General features: G+C 36.7%; 1 protein-coding gene across 1 annotated transcript in view; it reads left to right on the top strand.

The window, feature by feature from the left end:
* The first annotated feature begins 3,123 nt into the window (after positions 1-3,123).
* Positions 3,124-24,537, top strand: part of LOC114664642 (platelet-activating factor acetylhydrolase 2, cytoplasmic-like) — a 38,762-nt gene continuing 17,348 nt past the window's right edge. The window contains exons 1-5 of the mRNA XM_028818832.2: positions 3,124-3,882; positions 16,687-16,901; positions 21,767-21,867; positions 22,725-22,875; positions 24,184-24,277. Of these exons, the coding sequence (XP_028674665.1) occupies positions 21,778-21,867; positions 22,725-22,875; positions 24,184-24,277 (335 nt within the window). The 5' untranslated portion in view covers positions 3,124-3,882; positions 16,687-16,901; positions 21,767-21,777. The remainder of the gene's footprint in view (positions 3,883-16,686; positions 16,902-21,766; positions 21,868-22,724; positions 22,876-24,183; positions 24,278-24,537) is intronic.

Genomic DNA, 24,537 nt, shown 5'->3' with positions numbered 1-24,537 from the left:
AATCAATTATAATTTAGGCAAAAGAGGTGTGCTAAATTAGCAGCATTAGCATTAATCCTAGTGAATAACCTGAAATGGTACAAAGGTAAGTGGTAAACTGGCAGAGGTTACAAAAAACAAGAAAAACTATGTCATTTTTAGAGCTGAACCAAAAGCCCTATCACAGCATCTTGCAGTTCCATGCAATACCCTCAGGTCTAAGGCTAGTTGACCAGGGGTTCAACCTACTGTAATATGAAGACCCAAACATACCTCCAGGTTATGTCAGATTTACCTTAGAAGAAACAATCAAGATGGTAGGCATTCAAAACATGGCTTGGCCAGCACAGTCTGTAGACATAAACCCCTTTGAACTGCTTTGGGAAGAGTTGGACAGAAGGGTGAAAGCAAAGCAACCTCAAACTGTAACACATTCTTGGGAACTTCTGTAACAATGCTGGGAAGAACTTTCAGATCAATATTTGTGTATGAGCCAATCTTAGAATGTTTAATATTAATATTAAAATGGACATGAATCATTGCTTAATTTGCTTAGAATGTGAGTTTCTCATAACTATATAGATAATGGATGATTCTGTTTAATCCCTAAATCTAACTTGTAATGGAATTTTCTTAGTTATCAGTTTTATCGAACTCCAGCAATAGAATTTTAGTCAGTCTTCAATTAGCTAAAAACATAACTGTTTGATTTACCTTGTTTTCAATGGAGTAACAATGGCATACAGTTTTCTGCCAGTTCATGTATCAATCATGTCTGCAAGTCTGACATATGAACATATGACTGTATGTTATACAAAGAACTTCAGAGAGACATAAGATATACAAGACTTGAACAGAAACATCTTATATAAGAACTTTTCATTTGTTTTATCCATTTTTCTCCTTATTTTTGTGTAAAATGTTTTGCTCTGAATTTTTACTAAACCTTTTAAAACAAAGACACTTGATATGTGGAATTATCTGCATATGTGCCGATGAGTCACACTCATGGCCTGAACTCCATTAGAAAGCAGTGGCTGCGAAAATTTTGAAAACCAGGTGAACACAGCTATATTTTGAATTCCATTGTAGAAAGAATTCTATAAGTGTGTTTGGCTTTTATATTTGCAAAAGTGGCTAATTTAATGAGTCAAAAATGTAGAACATATTTTGTTAAACAAAATGATTTCACAGGTTTTTTTTTATCTCAAGTTATTTATTTGTTCTATGCTTTAAATTTTGGAGTACAATGAAACATGAAATAAATTTCAATAAATACCAGAAAAATGACTGTGTTCTAAAACTTTTGACTAATGGTGTATGTACTGTAATTGTATATTATATACAGTATATATAATATATAAATACACATACTAGCTTGTAAACCAGTCCTCATATATATATATATATATATATATATATATATATATATATATATATATATATTATATTTACAGTATATATATGGATACAGTATGTATTTTTAAAATAATAACAATAGTAGAAGCCACATCATGCCTAATCTAATCTATCTAATTTGTACAACTTTGAATGTTGTGCTTGTAGTGCCCCTTGGTGGTGAAGAGAAATATTTTTATTTAGTTGCAATACTTCAGAATGATTTTTTTGTAGACCACTTCAAATATTGGCAGAGTCTTTTATTTTTTGAAGTATTACATTGCTCGCTACAGACACATTAACGTTCATCCATTAATTTTCTGAACTGCCTTTTTCGATTATACAGTCACAAGCAAAGTGTACTCCAGCAGTATCGGACATAATCTGGCACACTAAAAAGGTAATGTATGAAGAAAGAATAATCTGATCCTAGGAATTCTCAAGCTTTCAGTCATGATGTCATAGCTGTATACCTTGGAAAATAAAAGGAGGTGAATCAAAAAAATTTATGTTAGTGGAAAATCTTGCATGAGTCCAAGAACAAGCCTTCTAAACCATCTTTATGCCTGAGGTCATCCCCTGTGCCAAAGTTCTGTATACAGAGTAACCAATATGACTAAATACCAGGGCAGAGTCTGAGAAGCAGGCTTTATGGGAACAAGCTCAAGAAAAGGGTGCACCGGGCAAGAGGAGCTGAGACATACAAGGTTGCTGAGGAAATGCACTGAAGATACAGGTAGGTGCAACATTTGTCAGATATTTTAAAATGTATTCTACTATCTGTCTTCAGCATGTGACATGGCTAGTAAATTAAAAATGTTTAGACAGCATAGCGATGCCTAACTTTCCAGTCCTAGCCTGATCACTTTCTATATGGAGTCTACATTTTTTCCCCAGGTTTGCATGGTATTTCCTAGGAAGCTGATAGTTTTCTCCCAAAAATGTGCATGTTACAGTAACAGCTCATAGTAACTAACTCAGGACGAGTAAGTGTGCCTCACTTCTAACGTTGCAAAAGCTCCACATGACACTGTAATGGAATGAGTAGTTTCAGAAAATAGATGGGTGCATATTACACTTCTGTAAGCTGAGTATTTTCCTTCATAATACTGACACTTAGTTTCTGATGTTTGTCTTCTTATGTTGTCTGCTCAAAGACATACAGTATACAGTGCCCCTAACCAATCAACCGTAGCCGGTGTCCTCATAGATTTATTGTACTTGAGTGCAGAAGCAGAAAACTGGCACAGCACTGGAGTTTTAATTATTGTATTAAAATGGTGAAAGGGCAAGTTGGTGTTGGCTCATAAATTGATTTTGTATTGTCCCAATAGAGTCTTTCTAGAACGGACCAGCAATTTAGTTCTGATTGGCGGTTCCTACCGTCATCATTCTGTAGAAGACAATTTACATTGCCCAGGGCTCCTCACCTGAGTTCACTAGCTGTCCTCCTGAGGCTGACTTAACGCGGACTACAGTGCTAATTCCTGACAGAGGTTTATGTGACACATTATTTCTTAGACATATTCAAATAATAATAATAAAAAAAGCGCAGCCAAATGTCAACCCCATATAATCCTCGTTTCCTGCCAATCATATCATACCCCGCCTTTTTACTTGATTTTATTTTGTTTGTGGTACTTGTAGTTCGTTTTCTCCATCTTAGCGTATACTTAAAAGGTTGTACAACTACATTTCCCAGCGTGCCTTTCGCGAACTTCAGCTCGCCGCTTTCGGTGCAAAATCTATAGTGATGTGTGGTCATTTTCATAGGGTGGAAGTAGAGTTCCGCAAAAACGAAAACTTATATGTACAGTACTTTGTGGCAAAAACTGAAAGAACTGGCAAAGGCTTTTACAGTTGACCATTTATTTACTCGTTTAATTTTTCGTTTTCTTGCTCGCCGGTCTTTCCTTGTTCGTGTTTGGAATATAAGCAATCTGCAGAGCAAATGAGGTTCGCGGTTTAAATGCAGAAGGTGCACTTCTACGGTAAAGTCGGCTGGGGCACCGATGTCATCGTATTCTTTTGCTGTTTCACCAAAGGACCCGTCAGTCTGTTCTTTTATTTTGTTATAAAATAATCCATATCTTGTTTTGACCTGACATGAACTTTCAAGAGGATGCTTCTGACTCTCGATAGCTGAACATCTGGCGGAGGCTGCACACTTGAGGTCCTACTTCTAAGCTACTGTGCTTTTGGGGTGAAAATTGATAATTAACATTTTCTAATTGTAGCAGAATACGCGTATTTTTAATTTTCTTTTTAAAAGTTCTTGGTTGAAAAGAAAACATCGATTTTTAAGAGCATACCAAAGCATAATACCGAAATAGGTATCCAGGGACTTGCCCCTGAGTTTTCTTGATTTGCTTTTTCTCGTGTATATAGCGAGACAACTAGTTTACGTTTTTTCTAATGAACCCCTGGACTTTGTTCAGACCTAGTAACCTGCTACCCGGCAGTTTATTACCTTGGAGCAGCGCTCTGCCTGAGGATCCCAACAAGGTACGTTGAAGTGGGTGTTGCTTTTTCCTGGGGGGGTTACTTTATCTGTGACACAGGAAATGATTCCAAACACTGCTTGGGATCATCGCCTTCTTTTTCAAACTTTTAACTTAATATCTTATTGATCTGGAGCTCATTCGTTTTATTACATTGTTTCTGTTGTACAGTTTAGTTCTGAGAGAGACGTGGAAAACAGATTAATATTTCGGGCTTTCTGCCTGTGTATGAAACCATAGTGCCTCTTTTAATATTAAGCGTTAGGCTACATTTTAATATATCCAAAACGTTATTTGTACATGAATTTAATAATTTTTACCAAATCATACGGGCCAGTTCCTTGTGATAGAGAGCTTTAAAATATTGTTTAGCATTGGGAGTAATGAGTTCTATAAAGACTACCAACATTGAAAATCACAGGGCTACTATCTCTCCAGCATAACACTACAAAGCATCGAACTCGCAGGATCGAGTAAAGCCTAGAGATGGAGGATCCACGGTTTGCTTATGTTCTTTGTAGACGACCTCATTAAGTACACCCAAACAAGAGAATGATTATGAATGCCATATTGCTAATTAGAAGATGCGATGAGAGATTATCAATTGGACAATTTGCTGTGCTCCACCCGGTAGAAAGTGAAAGCAGCTCAGCTCACAAAACTCTCCAAAAATACAAAACACCAGGATCCCCTTGGTGCTTTCTTACTAGACCAGTACTACAGCTGTACAGGCTGCAGATGTAGAAAATTTTTATAATTCTAACTTAGGGCGCAAATGGTATGGTGGCTTTTAGGCGTTGATAGTTTGTGTCTTTGATTGCAGCTTAAGCTTTATTTTCAATCAGCAAAAACACTACTGAATTAAACACAAAAATGAATAATTAAAGTTAAATGTAAACTTAAAAGTGTTCTGTTAATTCTCAAACAGAGAAAGTTTTGGTTAAACCTTGCAAGTCCAGATCAAATAGTAAGTAAGGAAGATTCCTTCCCTCTGTCTTGATTGGAAATTCTTTGTAATTAATTAGACGTTAAATGAAAATATACAAACAAACATGCAGTATTATGCAGACATCTGGGCATGCCCAGAAATGTTCGTGTTTTTGATAGAAATTGATACTTTTTTATCAAGATACTGTTACATTTATTTTAAAATACAGCTAAGAACTAACTAGTTTTGCAAATGGTTATTCCTACTTGAAATGCCTTATATTAAATTTATTTTTCACTAGTAGGATACATATTACTGCAAAACCCCATTTTCAGTAGCTATTCCTTCAGTGTCTTGATGTTCAGCTCCTTCAGCGTATCCTTAATTAAATGCTACTTGGTTATTAGGGAAACCTTTGTAATTGTGTCAGTACTGCTGAAGCCTATTATTCTGTTCACTTGGTTTGCAAGGTACTGGCATTCCTAAAGTTCAGTCCTGAGTTCAGTAACGGCCAAAGTGAAGCAACTTTCTCAAGGAACATATCAGTCTATTGCTTTTTTTTTTTTTTTTTTTTTTTTTTTTTTTTTTTACATTTTATAGATTGCCAAAAAACTGAATATGTCATGCTGAAGATGTTTATTACTGTCATTAGAGAAAAGGGCAAGCTAGATCTGACCACAATAGGGAAAAAGGGGAAGACCTATATGCACAACTGAGTAAGGAGAACTGAGGATAAGGTCATCAGAGTCAGTATTTTGAGGAACAAATGCCTTACAGATTGTCAGTTGGCTTTTTCCTTAAATACCTGCCAAATACCAGCGTCGTCTGCAACATGGAAGAGATGAATTCAAGATGCTGAGCATAATGCACTATTCCAGTCATCTTTTGCCCAATCTCTGTGTTCTTTTGTTCATTGTAACCTTTTTTTTTATTTACCAGTCTTTCTTTGAATTTGTATGTCTTAAGCCAGCATCACAAAATTGTGTTTTCTCTGTTGCAGATGACACTGGTATTTGGTGTGTATTTATTGCATTCAATTGGATTCCAAGTGAATAACAAGTTTCAGCAGTGTTAATACACTTACAAATGTTTCTATAAATATCCAATTAGCATTTAAAATGCTTAATTTAAGATAAACAAAGGGACTGAAGATTAGGACAATAAAGGAATGGCTTCTGAAAATGGGGGATTTTTTAGTCATATCTGAATAATAATATATTTTTAAAAATCACTTATTTCAAACAGTAATAGACTTTAGCAACACTAGTAATGTTGGCTGTATTTTTAAATCAATTTAATGTAATTAAAGAAAGTATCAATTCAGAGTTCCATACCGGATTGGTTGAAGCCCGGGCTAACCACAGCCACGAACAGGGTGCTGGCAGAATCTGGGCTAATGTTGGCCGAAAAAGGAGAAGGGTGGGGAGGTGTGTCCAGAGGTGGAGGAGAAGAGGGGAGAGGTAAAGAGAATGGCAGTGAGGATAGGTACTTTGAATGTTGGCAGTATGACTGGTAAGGGGAGAGAGTTAGATGATATGATGCAGAGAAGGAAGTTGTGCATATTGTGCATGCAAGAGACCAAATGGAAGGGGAGTAAGGCCAAGTGTATCTAGGCGGTTTCAAATTGTTCTACCATGGCGTGGATGGGAGGAGAAATGGTGCAGTGATTATCCTGAAGGATCAGTATGTCAAGAGGGTTTTGGAGGTGAAAAGAGTGTCGGACAGAGTGATAATTATGAAGCAGGAAATTGAAGATGTGATGATGAATGTTGTTAGTGCATATGCCCTGCAAGGTGGGTGTGTAGTGGATGAGAAAGATTATTTCTGGAGTGAGTTGGAAGGAGCGGTGGAGAGCATACCCAAGGAAGAGAGAGTGGTGATTGGTGCGGATTTCAATGTACATGTTGGTGAAGGGAACAGAGGAGATGAGGAGGTGATGGGAAGGTATGGTGTAAAGGAGAAGAATGCAGAAGGTCAGATGACAGTGGATTTTGTGAAAAGGATTGACATGGCTGTGGTGAATACTTATTTTAAGAAGACGGAGGAACACGGGGTGACATACAAGAGTGAAGGAAGATGCACACAGGTAGATTATATTCTGTGCCGGAGGGTCAGTCCATAGGATATTGGAGACTGCAAAGTGGTGGCAGGGGAAAATGTAGTTAGGCATCATAGGATGGTGGTCTATAGGATGATGATGGATATCAGGAAGAGGAGGAGAGTGAGGAAAGAGCCAAGGATCAAACGGTGGAAGTTGAAAAAGGAAGACTGTAAGGTAAGACAGGCACTGTGTGGCAGTGAAGAGTGACCAGAAAGCTGGGCAACTACAGCAGAAGTAGTAAGGGTGACAGCTAGAAGGGTACTTGGTGTGACTTCTGGACAGAGGAAAGAGGATAAGGAAACCTGGTGGTGGAATGGGGAAGTACAGCAGAGTATACTGAGTATGAGGTTGTCGAAGAAGTGGGATAGTCGGAGAGATGCCGAAAGTAGACAGGAGTACAAGGAGATAAGGGGTAAGGTGAAGAGAGAAGTGGAGAAGGCTAAAGAAAAGGAGTATGATGAGTTATATGAGGGGTTGGACACTAAGGAGGGAAAAAAGGACCTTTAGCAATTGGCTAGACAGAGGGACCAAGTTGCAAAAGATGCGTAGCAGGTTAGGGTGATAAAGGATAAAGATGGAAACATACTTGCAAGTGAGGTGGATGTGTTGAGCAGATGGAATGAGTACTTTGAAAGGCTGATGAATGAAGAGAATGAGAGAGAGAAGGTTAGATGATGGAGAAAAAGTGAATTAGGAAGTGCAACAAATTAAAAAGGAGGAAGTAAGGACAGCTATAAAGAGAATGAAGAATGGAAAGGCCGTTGATCCAGATGACATACCTGTGGAAGCATGGAGGTGTTTAGGAGAGATGGCAGTGGAGTTTTTAACCAGATTGTTTAATGCAGTCTTGGAAAGGGAGAGGATGCCTGAGGAGAGAAGTGTATTAGTATCAATTTTTAAGAATAAGGGAAATATGCAGAACTGTAGTAACTACAGAGGGATAAAATTGACGAGCCACAAAATGAAGTTGTGGGAAAGTAGTAGAAGCTAGGCTAAGAAGGGAGGTGATGATTAGTGAGCAGCAATATGCACTACAGATGCAATGTTTGCTCTGAGGATGTTGATGGAGAAGTATAGAGAAGGCCAGAAAGAGCTGCATTGTGTCTTTGTGGACTTAGAGAAAGCATATGACAGGGTGCCTAGAGAGGAGTTGTGGTACTGTATGAGGAAGTTGGGAGTGGCAGAGAAGTCTGTAAGATAGGTACATGATATGTACAAGGGAAGTGTGACAGTGGTGAGGTCTGCGGTAAGAGTGATGGATGTATTCAAGGTAGAGGTGGGATTACATCAAGGATCAGCTCTGAGCTCCTTGTTATTTGCAATGGTGATGGACAGGTTGACAGATGAGATTAGACAGGAGTCCCTGTGGACTATGATGTTTGCGGATGACATTGTGAATTCTAGCGAGAGAAGGGAGCAGCTTGAGGAGACCCTAGAGAGGTGGAGATATGCTCTAGAGAGGAGAGGGATGAAGGTCAAGTAGGAACAAGACAGAATACATGTGTGTGAATGAGTGGGAGGTCAGTGGAGTGGTGAGGATGCAGGGTGTAGAGTTGGCAAAGGTGGATGAGTTTAAATACTTGAGATCAACAGTGCAGAGTAATGGGGAGTGGGGAAGAGAGGTGAAGAAGAGAGTGCAGGCAGGGTGGAATGGTGGAGAAGAGTGTCAGGAATGATTTGTGACAAATGGGTATCAGCAAGAGTGAAAGCGAAGGTCTACAAGACGGTAGTGAGACCAGCTGTGTTATATTGGTTGGAGATGGTGGCACTGACCAAAAATCAAGAGAAACAGCTGGAAGTGGCAGAGTTAAAGATGTTCAGATTTACGTTGGGTGTGATGAGGATGGACAGGATTAGAAATGAGTACATTAGAGGGTAACTCAGATTAGATGGTTGGGAGACAATGCCAGAGATGTGAGGTGAGTTGGTTTGGACATGTGCAAAGGAGAGATGCTGGGTATATTGGGAGAAGGATGCCAAGGACAGAGCTGCCAGGCAAGAGGGAAAGAGGAAGGCCTAAGAGAATGTTTATGGATGTGGTGAAAGAGTATATGAAGGTGGTGGGTGTAATGGAGCAAGATGCAGAGTACAGGAAGATATGGAAAAAGATCTGCTGTGGCATCCCCTAACAGGAGCAGCCAAAAGAAGAAGATAAAGAAGAAAAAAGTGTCAAAAGTAAAGTAAAGTATCAGTTTCTAACAAAAACATGAACATTAATGGGTGTGTCCAGACATTTGACTGGTACTGTACATCAGGTTTTATATGTATTAGTATGACACATATTTGCATCCCAGATTATAATTATTTTAGGTTAGGTGGCTCTCAAAAATTTTGAAATGCATTACAGTACAGTGAATTAACAATCATTCTAGCACAGTACACCAGAGTTCATTAGTGGCACTGGACAAAGAAAAGAATGGAAAATAAAAATAAAGGACAGTTATTAAGAAGCACAATGGACAGTTCAGCAGTTCTTTTAATTCTTAGAGTTGATATTAAATGTTAACACCCAAGGAAGAACTTACAATCCCTGCTACAGTATGGAGTGCCACATAGTTAAAGGCATTGCACCTTTCTATTTGTTTGTGTACAGCTGGAACTTTAAAGAGGCCTGCATCTTAGAATTGCAGTGCGTGTGTTGGAGTATATGTAGCAAGATGCAATTTATTGATGACTTTATATGTCCAAGGTAACAATGTGTAAACCCAATTGTAAGCCAGTGTAATGAAGTAAGACTTGATATTATATGCTACAACTTTGATTCTATTTATGATCCAGATGAACTCACCCATTTGTTCCTTAAATAAAGGTAAATTGTCAAGGAAAGATGCAGTGCCAAATAGATTTTATGTGATAGTTTAGGACCTCCTAATTAATTGTTCCAGACATTTAGTCTAGGAGAAAAATTGCTCCCCTTACTACTACTACTTTAGTTAGAGAGTGCAAGATCTCCTACCAAATGCAATTGCACTGAAACAATTGAAAAAGCCATCAGTCAGTTACTAGTTATCTTGTCTTGGTTACAGATATTTTCTGATATACTGAAGAAGAAAACCATCAGAAAACCTCATTTGTGTGTATTAAATCATAACCAAGAGCTGTGTGTATTAAATCATAACCAAGAGCTGCCAGTACTTCATGCAGGTTCCAGATTCTTCAGGGTATCTGGACAACACTGGTAGTCCTGACTTCTGCCTTCTAAGAGAATTGTCCATTGAAACTACTCTGTTGCTTCATTTCTTTTCACCACTCTCCTTTATTAGAAAAATGACTCTTGAAAGAGTCTTGGAAAAGGACAGGTCTTGTCTTTTTTAAACCTCTTACACTCTGAGGGCATTTCTCGGCAATCTCCACCTGAGGGGGCTACTTCAAACTAAAGCCTTATTATTCAAAAATAAAGGTAGGACAGCCAATTTTTCACTAATACATGACAGATAACTTCTTAAATGTTATAGAATCTGTGTTTGTGCCAAATTTAAACATTCATTTACTTAGAAACTGCTGCTAAACTAGAAAAAAAATAAATGCTCAAAGTAATTTTTTCAAATTTGTGTTTTCTGATACAGTATATCTCATGTACAAGTAATGCTAGGTCTTTTTTTTTTTTTCATCACTGAGCTGTACCCAGACATGTCAACTGTACATGTCTAAAGTTTCATATTGATAACACAAAGAAATAAACAGTTACAGCATTTGGCACCATGGGTCCCCCTCCCTTATCCAAAACCTCTCCAAATGGATATTCTAAGAGCCTAAGGAGGGAGCGCAAAAAATAATGCTTTATTATTCCAAAAATAAAGGACAGTCAGTTTTTCACTAGAACCTAATATAATTTTCCAAATGTGATTCATTTGTTACAAAACACAAATTCGAAAATTCCTTTACTTGGAAATTGCTGCTAAACTAGGGAAAAACTAGGTGCTTTGTTAATTTTTTTTTCTTCAGATTTTTGTTTTGTGATAGTCTATTTCCATGTACTAGTAATGACGCTAAGACAGCACACTGACAGCAATTATATATACACTGTGACAAATAGAGGCACTGTCGACCCCTTGAACCCTCAGACCAGACGTCAGACACCAGACAAAAGTCCAAATATTGAATTTATTAGGACAAATACGTGCACAAAGATCCCTCCTCTCCACTATACTCATATAATACACAATAATACAATCAATAATTAACCCTCCACTCCCAGACGCGTTGCCACCCTTCCACCCAGCTCAGCTCAACGTCTGGGATTTCCCACAATCCTTTTATAGTCCTTGACCCAGAAGTGGTTCTGTCCCTTAGTCCATGTGACTTTCTATCACTTCCGGGTCATGTAAAAACTTCTCCTTTTCTTCAGCCCAGAAGTATATCATTTCTTCTGTTCCCATGACTTGGAAATACTTTGGGGCTATACGGAAAGCATAAATCCCTGGGCCTCCCTGTAGCGACTCCTGGCGGCCCCCATGGTGTCCAGCAGGGCTGTGCATTAAAACTCCACTGTCCTTGAGGCCCTGCTGGAATTTGGGGCACCTCCATGTTGCAGGGAGGGCTCCATCTAGTGGCTTGGGGGTATTGTCTGGGATGAGCGGCCGGCCATATCCCACAACACACACACACACACACACACACACACAGAGTTGTGCTAGTTTAGCATTGGTTTACTGTTTAACAGAGTGTCAGTGTGCAGCTGAAGGTGTTCCTGGTGGTGGGAGAGAGGAGTATGCAGCATACCATCTACCAAGTTGTCTACGTGCAGCTGGCATTACCGTCAGAGATGGCAAATCGGTGGCAACATCAGACACAATATACACACACACGTGTACATATAAACACAAAACAGTTTTATGTAAAAAAAATATCAACACCATTGTGTAGATAATTTCATGCAACACTAATAAACGGAGACGAATGCATTGTAATGTACATACACATTATATATAATATATACATATTATGCATTATAAAATGTACATTATGGCTGCTTGATGGTGCCATTGTCAATTTAACATTACATGTAATGCACTGGAGTAACAACAGTCTACACTAATCAAAACAAAACAATATACGATTACACAGAGTAACTGTTTAGCAAACTACTTACTCAGAAAATTTTTCATTTAAACTCTTGTCTGTGTCGGACTCAAAATCAGGTCTTTATCTCTGTCTTTGGAGGTAGCTTCCAAAACCTTGCTCAAAGTGCGTTTTGGTTGACTTGAAGCCATTATTTTCAGGACAATAAGCGAAAATAGTGCTCTGCTAATGTTTTCTGTTGATGCACCATGTGTCTTTGAGAGACTATATAGTTGATTATGCACAACCCCAGATGTGTCTCATAATGTTCATATATAGACATGCATATGTTTCGAGACATCACAGTCGCTGCTATCCAGTGGTATAAGGTTTGAGAGTGTGTGACCTATTGAGTCTGTGCTAATGACCCAGAAATGTCAGGTGGCACTTGGCAAATGTGGCTCGCACCTCCTCTTATTTGGAGAATATCTCATGATTAGTGCATCATACAATTGTGTGCTTAGACTTTTTTTGATCGTGAGAATTTGCTGTAGGTACTGATGTGTAACTTCTAGATTTTTGCTGTTGTTTTGGGAAGTAATATGCAAGAGCACTTGAAAAATTAGAAGAATGGTGTAACGCTTTTTTCAGCCTATAGCTCACGTTTACTTGGTCAGTGGGAGGGTTCATTGCATTGGAAGAAATCTATTGGTAGGGACAATTTCATTGATACATTACACTTAGTAATTATTCTGTATAAGGAATACCCCTGATTCTTTTTCAGATAGTTTTTGTGTCAATTTATGAAACACCCCATGTATGATTTCATACCAGATTAAAAGTCAACTGTAAATTTTGATTACTAGGAGTGTAAAGTCAACACCTGTTGTTTGCAAACGAGGGATTGTTTGTGTCGGTGTGTGGCATAGTTCACATGTATGATATAGCGAAAGATTTTTAAACGAATGCTTGGCCTGGTACTGGGTTGCTTAAGGTATAAGCTGTGGCAGAATTTTGCAAAGGGGGTGTCCCTAACTATTTGTAAAATAAAATAGGTAATATTTATGTTTATATGTAATATTTAACTACTTTAGTATATGGTTTTATTATATTTAAAAAATAATCGTACAAAGGGAACCTGGCTCTGCAAAATACTTGTTATGCCTGTTTCTGTGAATGGCAGAAGTGCAGTTTGATGCATATAGTTTGAGTTAACTGTGAATTGAGATTTGAATGAGAGTCTTTATAAATGAGCAAGTGGTTGTATTTAATGCAGGGTTGTTTCGCCACATCTGTTTTGATACTGTATAACCTTGGTTAGATAATTTAGGATATGTTAAAGTGATTGTGTTGAATCACTCAGTTGACCAGATATGGAACTTGTACTTCAGTCAATCCATTAACAAATGAAACACTGGATTAATGCTATGGGAATAGTCTTTTGAAGTACAATCTAAAGCTTAATGTACAGTTCTTTTTATAAACAGTTTCCAGGAGTCTACAGGACCATCTAAGATATTCTTTAATGAGGCATTATATCATATTTGCATTTGTAATAGGGGTAAGTTCTTTCCCCCTTTTTCCCCTCTCTGTCTGCCTGTGATGTACTGTCTGATGAACTTATGGTCCAGCCTTGTATCTTTGGTTTAGGGTCAAGGGACCTGAATAGGCTGCACTGTCTGCTCTCTGTAAGTCCATCATTAGGTGGTCCTTTGGCCTTTCATTACCTGTGTCACTCCTGTGTGTGATGTGCTGTGTCAGGTTTTAGATTCTTACATGGGGAGGGAAAAGAACATGAACTGAGGCATCTGAGGTTCCTTGTCTAATTCCACAGATTTCCCTTGTGTTCCCAGCCCAGATGTCACAAGCAGAAGGAGTGAACTGTGACATAACTTACCATTCCAGTTCAGATGTTGTGGTTATATCTGCTTGTGATGAAAAGCAGTGTATCTGTGACAGGGCATCAGCATTTCTGTGGAGACAGCCCTTATGATTCTTGATAGTGATGTGATATGGCTGAAGGTTACAAAACTACCTGGTCACATGGGTATTGGTTTCTTTGTTTCAGACCATCTTTAGAGTAGTATGATCATTATGAAAAAGAAATCTCTATCCAATGGGTAATACTTGACCTTGGTCACTGGCTGCCCATTTCATGTCTCAGAACTTGTTTTTTTCAACAGAATGCAGAGTCTCTGGGGATGATAGTGTCCAGGTGACATACTGAAAGAAGACTACACTGAGTTGTCTCGGGGCTTTTCATCTAGATAATATATAGCCATGAGAAATCTGGTGTTCATAGTATGAGGTCAGAATAAGATAGCCACAGCTTGTAAATTCCAAACCACAGTAATGGGTGCCCCTTGGTCAGTTCAGTTTAGGGTGTTGCTCTTGCAGCATATTGGAGAAAAACGTTTGGTAATATTCAATTACCCAGGAATGCAAGCAGTTGACTTTTTGTTTTAGATCGAGGCCACTACATGATTGATTGAATCTTCCACAAGAACATAGCCATAATACTTACTTGATGTAGACCAAACCTACACTTAGCAGAGTCGATGTGGATATGGCTAATATGTTGCTTGTTCTTCCACTTGATCTCAGTTATTTTGCCTTTTTTTGTCTTGTAGCTACTGTCACACCACGGTGAAGTTTAATGTGACTGAATTCACCTGGTATAATACCACAGTTCTGTCATAGAATGCCATGTTATTAATCAGTTCCAATTTCCCTGTGAACATCCAATTCACATCATTATCACTATCGCTGAATTTGAGCAAAGGTTCAGTTTTAGTTAATTTTAAAGCTGCCTTTACCGCTTTTCATTTGCTATTTTGTATTTTGTTGGAGGCTTTACCCCACTCATTAATATTGACGAGTTAGTAACCTTAGAATTTCCATGAAGTGGCAGAAAGCATAGAAATATTTTTTTCTTTTTTAAACATAATGATGTTATATCACCCAATAAATGGCAATAGAATACTGTCCCGAGACTGATTTTGGCCTAACGGTACTACAGTATAAAGCATATCCTTACATGTCACCCGGAGCCTGGCTTAAGTTTAACCATAACTTCATAGAATTCTGAGCATGAGTCGAGTACTGAACAACAACATTATCAAAATGTTCATCTAGAAGTCTCAAGTTACAAGTGTTACATAACCCAATGTCAATGATATATCATAAGACACATCTTCTTATCATTGACCAAAATAAAGTTTTATCCCAGAATTAGATGTCATTCCCCAATCTAGACGAATGTACTAACTTTATAAAGTTTATAAAAAATCTGTTTGTATAAAGAATTAAAAAAATAGAAAATACTTAATGCTTTTATGTTTTTAAAATGACAGAAATGTTGTTTTATTATTATACGAAAGCTAGATAGAACAGATTGATATAATCAATACTATACCTTAGCATTTATATAAAAAATATAGTGTGTATTTAACTGGTGGCTTTAAATTGGCCCATTGTGAATGAGTGAGAGGTTTGAGCATGAGTATGCCCTGCACTGGACTGTTCTGGATTAGTAAAACGTGTTTTATTCTGTGTTGTCAGGTTAGGCTCTGTTTCTCTACACCTTTGAATTGTATTAAGCAGGTTAAAAAAATTAATGCTTTGTGGGGTTAGTGAGATTGTTGTGGTTGAATTCAGAGGCAATCGTTTTGTCATAGTTGGTTCTGAATTGAACATATTACGACTTTGTGCTGATCCATCTGCTGTAGATGTTTGACTTCCTAATGAGTTGGGAAAATGTTTAAAGGATTGATGGAAAAAAACATAATTGGCTCTTATTTTGAAGGCTAAAGGTCTTGAGCCTGCTGACTCAGCATCACATTTTACTCACACTTCATCCATGACTGTACAGGCAAATACAGTAACAACCACATTATCACAGTTTCTGATGACACCATGCAAACTTCACTATCAGCAGGAATGTGCACTTTGAAATGAAGAGGCAGATGTGACAAAATGCTTTAGTCATAAGAAACTGGCCTCAAATGTCACCAAGACAAAACAATTCATTGTGAACTTCTGTAGACACACAAACAACCACATCCTGTTTGATACCTAAACATATGAAACACTCCGTATATCCAAATGTAAAGCCTTGGCTATTAAAATCATGGTGCCAGGATGGCCTTCAGCACTGTTTGAAAGTCTGTTAATGTCCACAGTGAAAAAGACAGGAAATTAATTTTAAAAGCAAGCAACATGATATTCATAAATAGTTTAACATTATTTACTGTATGTAGCATAACACTGCATTCAATAGATGTGGTTAAGCAGTCTGCTTGTCAAATGAATTTTGTTTCCCTGAACTTGAGAAGAAAGTTGTGGAAGTATCTCAGGTGGGCTCCATCTAGGATTGGTCATCCTTAAAAATTAGTGTTTGCCAGTTCAGCTGCCATTATATAAGTTTTGCATTACTATATATTTATGGGTGCAGGAATATACTGTACTGGTAATGTAAGTGTTTTCCTCAAACTTGTAACTAATAAAATTAATGAAAGCTTTTAACTAAAAAAAGAAAATGGTAATAAATCCTATTTGCAGTTGTTACATTGATCACATTGCCTAAATCAAAGTTTGAATGGAAAGTGATATGCGTGGCAAAAATTAGTTTTAAGTACATCATATGTACATGAAGCTTGAAATACAGTACTATAGTAAGCAAAAATAGTCTTAGAAAATTCTTGACTTTTCTAACTTACAATACTGACTTAATGCCCAGCTTTTTGAAAAAGAAAGTAATTTTTTTTATTTCTTTCCAGGAAAAACGACAAGATCTTTTCTCTTGCTGCTGTTACTGTTACTGCTCCTGCTGTTCCCCATCCCCTGACAGAACCACACTTCCTAGCTGTGTACAACCAGAAGGTCACCCTGCAGATATCTCACGCTATCTCACCTTAGCGTAACTGGTGCTAAATTTTGCCTGTGGTGGCCAGATCTGTCAGTCAAGCACATCCATTCATAGTTGGGCTATAAGGTAATTTATATGGCGCATTTTTGTATAGCAGTGTATTTTGTATATTTATTTTATAGGGCTTAACTGTTTAAATTAATTGCTACTGTGATAGCAAATCTAGTTTATATTCTGGAGGAACCATAACTAGCCTCGTGTTACTGCAGCAGACAATGTCACCTTCGATGCATTTAGCTTTTCTTACCTATAATTTCAATACATTCAGTGTTATCAAAGTTGGTAGTATAACAATTGCATGTGGTCATTTAATTTATGACTGTAAGGAGGTCTGATTTTTGTTTCCTGTCATTCCATGCTCATTATTATTATTATTATTATTTTTACAATTATTATTTAATTTGGTGTAAACTCCTTGTTTAGTTTATAAATGTATTTTTTCAAAAACAAATGCTTTTTAGTCATACATCAATTTTTCATTGTTAAAACTGAGCCTTGTCTCATTTAGGTGACTCCAGATTGGACCTTTGTTAATAGTTTTCAGTTTGTTAGAAAACACAACCACAGATCATTCGCATATTTGAAGCAAACAAAGATTATGAAGTCATTTCATATATCAGTAACACTATACATTAAAGACAAAAAGACCAAGTATTCTTAGTTATTACTGTATTTACAAACCTGGCCTGGTGCTAAACTGAAGGAAGACATGGATTTAGAAGCCAATTACATCTAACAGGTTAGAGGAAAACTAAGGGGAGGAAGAGAGGAAATGCTGCAATGAATGCAAAGCCATACAATATTATTTTTGAAGCCTGCTTAATCCTGAGCAGAGTTCCTGGGGATGGAGCCTATTTTAGCAAGTATAGGCACAAGGCAGGAACATTCCCCTGGACAGGGCACCAGTCCATTGCAGGGGAACACACTCATATATACATTCACACCACACAATGACTAGGGCCAATTTAGAGTTGTCCGTTATACTTAAAATGCATTTTGATTCTTAATGATAAGCAGGTTGCTTCTAGTTTTACCTATATGATTTCTTAATTTGTTTTATACCTCATGTTCTAAATTTCGACCATGCTGAGTAGTCTAACTTTGAACATGTAGTAGCTCCCATCCATACACAGTCATAAAAGGAACATTTTTTTCCATTTAACCTATCATTTATTTATGTACACAGAGATAACCCCCATGAACAGGGAGAGTTTATATGAAAGTTACAGCGAAGGTGATTTAATAAGAGTCTCTGAAATTATGAGTCTAATCACAATGCTGTCACAACACCCAGCTTTTTGTTAAGTACTGTATAAGAAAATTAATTGTAATGGTTATAACTAAGGGTGGGAATTGCCAGGGACACCAGTATTATCTTATCATGATACATGGTTCATGATGTAATAATATTATGATTTTATTTTTTAAACTATTTTACAATAGTCATATTTTGTGATTTCATTCTGTGAAATATTGCAATGCATTAGTCTTTTTATTTGTATGACTGAAACAAAAATTGTAATTACATTCCCATGGCTGAAAGTGCCATCAATCTGCTATGCCTAAAACTCTTGAGATTATTCATCCCAATTTAATCTTTTTTTGAGGAAAATGGAATGTTACTGTTTAAACAGTCCCCATAGTAAGATGAACAATAAACAGATACTTCAATGCATTGTCTGTTCTTAGTTCTTGTGAAAATTTTCTGGAGCTCTTCATTTTCATAAGGCAGTCTTTTCCAAGTGCATACAAGTCCTTTCTTTTCATGTATTGTTGTGAAATACATGTATGTGTAAGCAAAAATGATCCTAAACACAAATGTTCTGTTTTGTATCATAACCCTTGCAGGAATGAAAATGCTACAATTACAATAGCATCTTTTACACCAAAACAGAAAAACTCACAGGCTTTTTCTGTTACTCATAATGGATAAATTGAAGAGTTTCGGGCACCCTCTAGGGAACTTTAGAGACAATGAATTGTGTTCTGCACTTTTCCAAAATGGACAATAAAAGGCATTACTTTAAAACAGAAATAAAAAGAAAATCATCAATCACCTACACACAGGGATCACCCAGAAAATAATCTGAACTTGGGAACAGTTTGACAGGGTGGGTGGAAAGACAAAATAATGCACTGGATTGTTTTGTGGGAAATTAAAACCTGAATTTTAAGAGTCATGAATAAAGTCCCTATTGTTATGGGTTTCCCCAAAATTCTCATTAAATGTAATATATAAACATATCCATCCATCCATCCATTTTCCAACCCGCTGAATCCGAACATAGAGTCACGGGGGTCTGCTGGAGCCAATCCCAGCCAACACAGGGCACAAGGCAGGGAACCAATCCCGGGCAGGGTGCCAACCCACCGCAGGACACACACAAACACACGCACACACTAGGGCCAATTTAGAATCGCCAATCCACCTAACCTGCATGTCTTTGGACTGTGGGAGGAAACCGGAGCGCCCGGAGGAAACCCACGCAGACACGGGAAGAACATGCAAACTCCACGCAGGGAGGACCCGGGAAGATATAAACATATTATAATCCTATATTTAAATGTAAAATAAATGCATTGTATTTTGCGGCCCACAGTCACTTCATAATAGAGATGGAAAGATTTTAAACTAGACTTTGCTCATTAGGTTCGTATATAGTATGTCATTGCTTTTGAGGAAGGATCTAAAGAAGATGGAGATGATTGCTTCTCTTACTTCTTATACACTAATGTAAATGCCTTTTCAAGTTATAGTTGCACACATGTTGGAAAAAAAGTTTGTCATTATGAAATAAAGAAAGAAAAAAACTTACCTCAGTAAACTATGTTATTTCATTTACAAAACTAATTCTCATGAGATACATAGTGCTGTTCTACAGTCAAAATAAATTCCTCATACACAGAAGACTGCTAGTGAATAATTTTATTGTTGTGTTAATAGCATAGACATAAGGGTGCAAATGCAGCATAACGTTTTTATTTAAAAGAAAACAAATTTAAATTAGCAAAAATCTATTAAAATTATATATGAAAAGTGCCACTGCCAGTTGATTCAGTTTTTCCATGGGGCTTAATTTTTTGCTCAATAACTTAGTTGAATACAATTTCAAGCTTTTAAAAAGATTTTGCACTGCAGAAACTACTTTTTTAAAATAAATACTAATTACATTCTTTTTTATTTTCCAAATTAAGGTAAATTTTGCATTTATATTTAAATAGCACAGTTCTTCAGAGATTAGCTTGCATCCCTTTATACTGTAGATAATCAGTTTCAAAAAGATTATCCTCCTTATACAAATATATGCAAGTAATGTGTAAGATGCATTTTTATTTAAATGACTGAATCTGTAGTTGAATGAAATTATGCACTTTAGAGTAGTATGGCTTCTAAGACAAGTTGATTCTGGAAGCCATCTGACCTGAGCAGCTTCTAGATGTTATACCGTATATTAATGTGCATCTATGGTTTGTTACTAGAGAGTGAATGGTTGTTATGTATATGTCCTGTGATGGTGTGATACCACATCCTGGGTTGTTTCTTATCTTGTGTCAATGCTTCTGGGATGGGCCCCAGCCTCTCATGACCCTAAAATGGATTAAATGTGTTTGCAAATGCAAGTATGTATATAATGTAACCAATATCAACTGCATCAGTTATGTCTTTTCTTTTATAAGTGCTTGCTTGAATCGTCAGTTATTTTTTTTTTTTTTTTTACATAGCCTTCTTCACAAAAGGCTATCTTAAAGTGTAAGCCTAGAAAAAAATGTCAAAATATGTACTCTACTGAAATATGTGCACTCGGAGACAAAAAAAGTTGTGCCCAGAAGCTCCGATTTAGCATGAAGGAAAATTGGGAATAGAGGTCAGCGTTGGCAAATAATTAGGTTTTCATGTTTGTTTTTCTCATTACTGCCAGTGATGGTTTACACATCAGATTTGTAATAAAATTCAATGACAAAACAGGCTACAATTATTGTAGCCTGAAGAGGCCTCTCAACTCAGTACAGCATAACTACAAAGCCCCAAAGTTATATTTATTAGCTTTAAAAACAACTGTGAGAGTTTCATAGACACCAGGTTGTTATAAAGGTTTTGCCTAGTTAGCATTTTTTATTATTGCACATTAGGTCTATATGTATGGAATGCTTGCAGGAAAGCTTTCATGCCTATCAAGAAGGATCAAGAAATATAGGCATTAATAGTTTGCCTAGTGTAAAGGGCACCAAAGCCATTTATGGTTGTATGTGTTGAAGTAGGTAGGATTTTAAAGTCTTCTCCAAATTTCCCTGGAAACCTTTTTCTCTTTTATAAGTTGCTTTGGATAAAAGTGTCTGCTAAACAAATAAATGCAAATGTATATTTCTCTGGAATCCAATTCAAAGATGTAAAAGCTGTTCTTAGATACTGTAGATATTGTCATTATGGCAAAGTATACAGGTGTGAAAAATAGAGTTGTTTGAATTTTGAGTGAGTAAAGAATTTTATTAGTTAATTAAAATTGAAACATATTCGTAGTGAGCTACAATCTCTGTATCCCACATAGAAAGAAACAATACTTAGAAGCTTGAGAAAATAAATCTTAGCCCTTGTGTAATATCTACAGTATGTGGCCAAAACAAGAGAGAGGGGGAAACAAAAAGATTTGCTCATCTGGATGCATGTAATCTTTGTCCACTTGTGTTTCTATTGTGGAATAGCTTTGTTACATCATGTAAAAATGACGGCTCCACTTGTTTGCATTTGTGGCAATGTATGAGAATAGTATTTAAATTCTGGTGTTTTCTGTTGTAGAGTGTGTGTGTCATGCACAAAAATATTGGCTAAATTTGACTCCACCCATAGCATGTGCTTTGTTGTATGAGCCAGTATATATTAATATTTTTTTCAGAGGGTATAGAATGAATACGTTTTCATGTTTTCTTCACAGCTGCATCTGTAATGGGTAACAGGAGTTCTCTGGGACTTCCCACAGGATCTGGACCTCATCTAGTTGGTTGTGCTGACATTATGGCAGACCACACTAGGAAGGTATGTGACATACAGATTTACTGTTGTTGGTGACGGCTCTTCTTCTGACTACAATATTTTTATGTTCTGTTTTTACATCTGCATAAAATATGGAGAGTATTGTGATGGTATGAAAATTTTGACAAATTTTTTTTTATAATGGTAGATGCCTATTGATTTTGAGAAAAATCTGTCTGGTGGATTTTTGTGTGTTTTCCCCTCTTTCTCTAATTCTAGTGCTAAGTTCCCAATTTTATTTTGGAAAGTCATGTTCTGAAAGCACCAGATGTTTTTATGTAAATCTTAAGTATGGGTAGGATGCCTTTTTTGTACTTAACATGTACTGGTTTTCTGATAATTCTGCAACTTCTTAAATGTAGATATTTTGAATATGTTCAAGAAATGATTTGCAAATTATGATGTATATTGAGGAAATTTTCTGTCTTTGAAAGGCCTGCAGTGTTTTTAGTGTTAAAGCAATGATACGTTTTTTTGGCAAGATCAGTTTTCTGGTTCCTATGATGTTCCAATTATTGTAACATAGTGTTCTCTGAATGTTAGGAGCTTACCGTTGATGTCAACCTTATATGTTTTTTTTTTCATAAATGCAAACATTTCAGCTAGATTAAAATAAAGCTAATATGCTTATTTACACCATTTATGTCATGGTTATTTCAGCATATATAATGGATTAATGTTTTAGAATACTCTTCTCCCATTTCACATAAATCAATATATTGGGATCTGCTGTGAAGGGTGCTGCTATGAAACTGCAGCTAACACTGCTTTTTTGCCACCTTGAAATATTGTTTCTGAAGATACTTTAAAATTTGAACTTTAAAATACTTAATTGATGTAACTTTCTTTGTAATTCCCAGGGGACATTTTTCAGACTTTACTACCCATGCCAGGCTGCAGAGGACAGCGAACAGCCACTGTGGATCCCTAGGTCTGAGTACTGCAATGGTCTAGCAGACTATATGAACCTCAACAAGAACTGGTTCACCCCACTTCTTAAACTTACTTTTGGTAAGGTAGCTTCCCACCATGTATGCTCATAAATAAACTTTGCTGAAAGTAAATTCCAAACTTGTGTGCATCAGAAAGACATTACTCTGGTTAGAAAAAGTCCAAAGAAGAGTGGCTAGACTGATTCCAAGACAGACAGATATGAGGCAAGAGGAAAGATCAAAGGAACTGAACCATTTCAGTTAAAGCAAACGGAGATTAAGAGGTGACATGTTTGAAGGTTTTAAAATTATGAAAGGAATTTGCACAGTGGATCCAGGCTATTATTTTAAAATTAGTTCAATAGGAACATGGGGACATAGTTGGAAGCTTGTTAAGGGTAAATTTCACACAAACATTAGGAAGTGTTTCATCACACAGAGAATCATAGACACATGCAATAAATTACATGGCAGAGAGCTACCTTCAAATCTTGATTTGATGTTATTTAGGAGAAATTAGGTGGATAGGATTGGCAAGCATTGTCGGACAGAATGGCCTGTTCTCTTCAAATTTTTTAGTATTTGAAATGTTATAAAATCCTCATAAAGCCTAGTTTTTATTCTTTCTTTCTTTCTTTCTTTCTTTCTGAACTGTGGTACTCTTGTCATATTCTTCCTGCTAGATTTTATTGAATCACAGGTCTTAACTGCTTAATAATATTTTAAATTAAAATAGGTCATAGACACCAGTTCTTTTTGATGTCACACCAGAGATATTTGGTTGCAGATAAACTGAGAAAGAATATGACATATTAGTGCATAGAGACACATGCTGCAAACCAGTAAATGTAAACTTTATTTTTTTTTTTTTTTTAATAATCTTGAGTCAAAATGAGACTAAATTCCCAGATGACATTTCAGTTAACACCATTTGTAGGGCATGTGTATAACTGAGTCTCCCAAGTCTTGTGTACGACTGACGTTCATGTCCACTATAGTGGTAGTGTGCTTGCTATCAAAAGGAGTACTGCCTCTATGCTGCTAATTAATTATGTGTGAATAATACTAATCACTTGAAATATCTTATTCAGTAAAGTATTATTTTAACTGGTCAAGTTATTCAATAGATAAGCAGTAAACTGCAAAGAATACTAGAAGAAATCAGCTCTCTGTTTTAGCACTGTAGTTTATCCAGAGATAATTAATTTTTGTAGTATATTTAGCTTTATTAAACAGAAAGAAAACAGATAATTTTTACTTAAAAAAAAAAAAAAAAATCATCCCCGTGGCACATTGTGAACCTACTATGCACAGGAAGCAAAGCTTTTGTTTTGAACAAGTTCAGATGTGTATATATTCAATTTAAGCACGCTATTCTTAATGACAGGTTCATTTCAAGTCCCAGTCAGATGGTGCGCTCCTGTTGTTCCTGGATTAAAATTTCCACTCCTCATTTTTTCTCATGGGTTGGGTGCCTTCCGGTAAGTATTAAGACAGTTTTTTTAAAAAAATCAAGTTCTTTGGTTCTTCTATGATCCACTTTGCCCTGCGGCATAATTTTAATGTTTTATTAGAAAGGCATAACCTAACTAAAAATGAAGTCTTGCCACAAAACGTATCTCTACTCTGGATTTTCCGTTTGATAAAATAAAGCTGATTTTAGGTAGACTGGTTTGCTGTGTCAGTGAGCAGCATTGTACATAAAAAGATTCTTCTTGATAATTATTCTTGTGTTAGGAGT

Source organism: Erpetoichthys calabaricus, chromosome 14, assembly GCF_900747795.2.
Source record: "Erpetoichthys calabaricus chromosome 14, fErpCal1.3, whole genome shotgun sequence".
Classification (NCBI taxonomy): Eukaryota; Metazoa; Chordata; class Cladistia; order Polypteriformes; family Polypteridae; genus Erpetoichthys; species Erpetoichthys calabaricus.
Note: the sequence above shows the minus strand (reverse complement) of the source record. Positions and strands in the feature narration are given on the sequence as shown.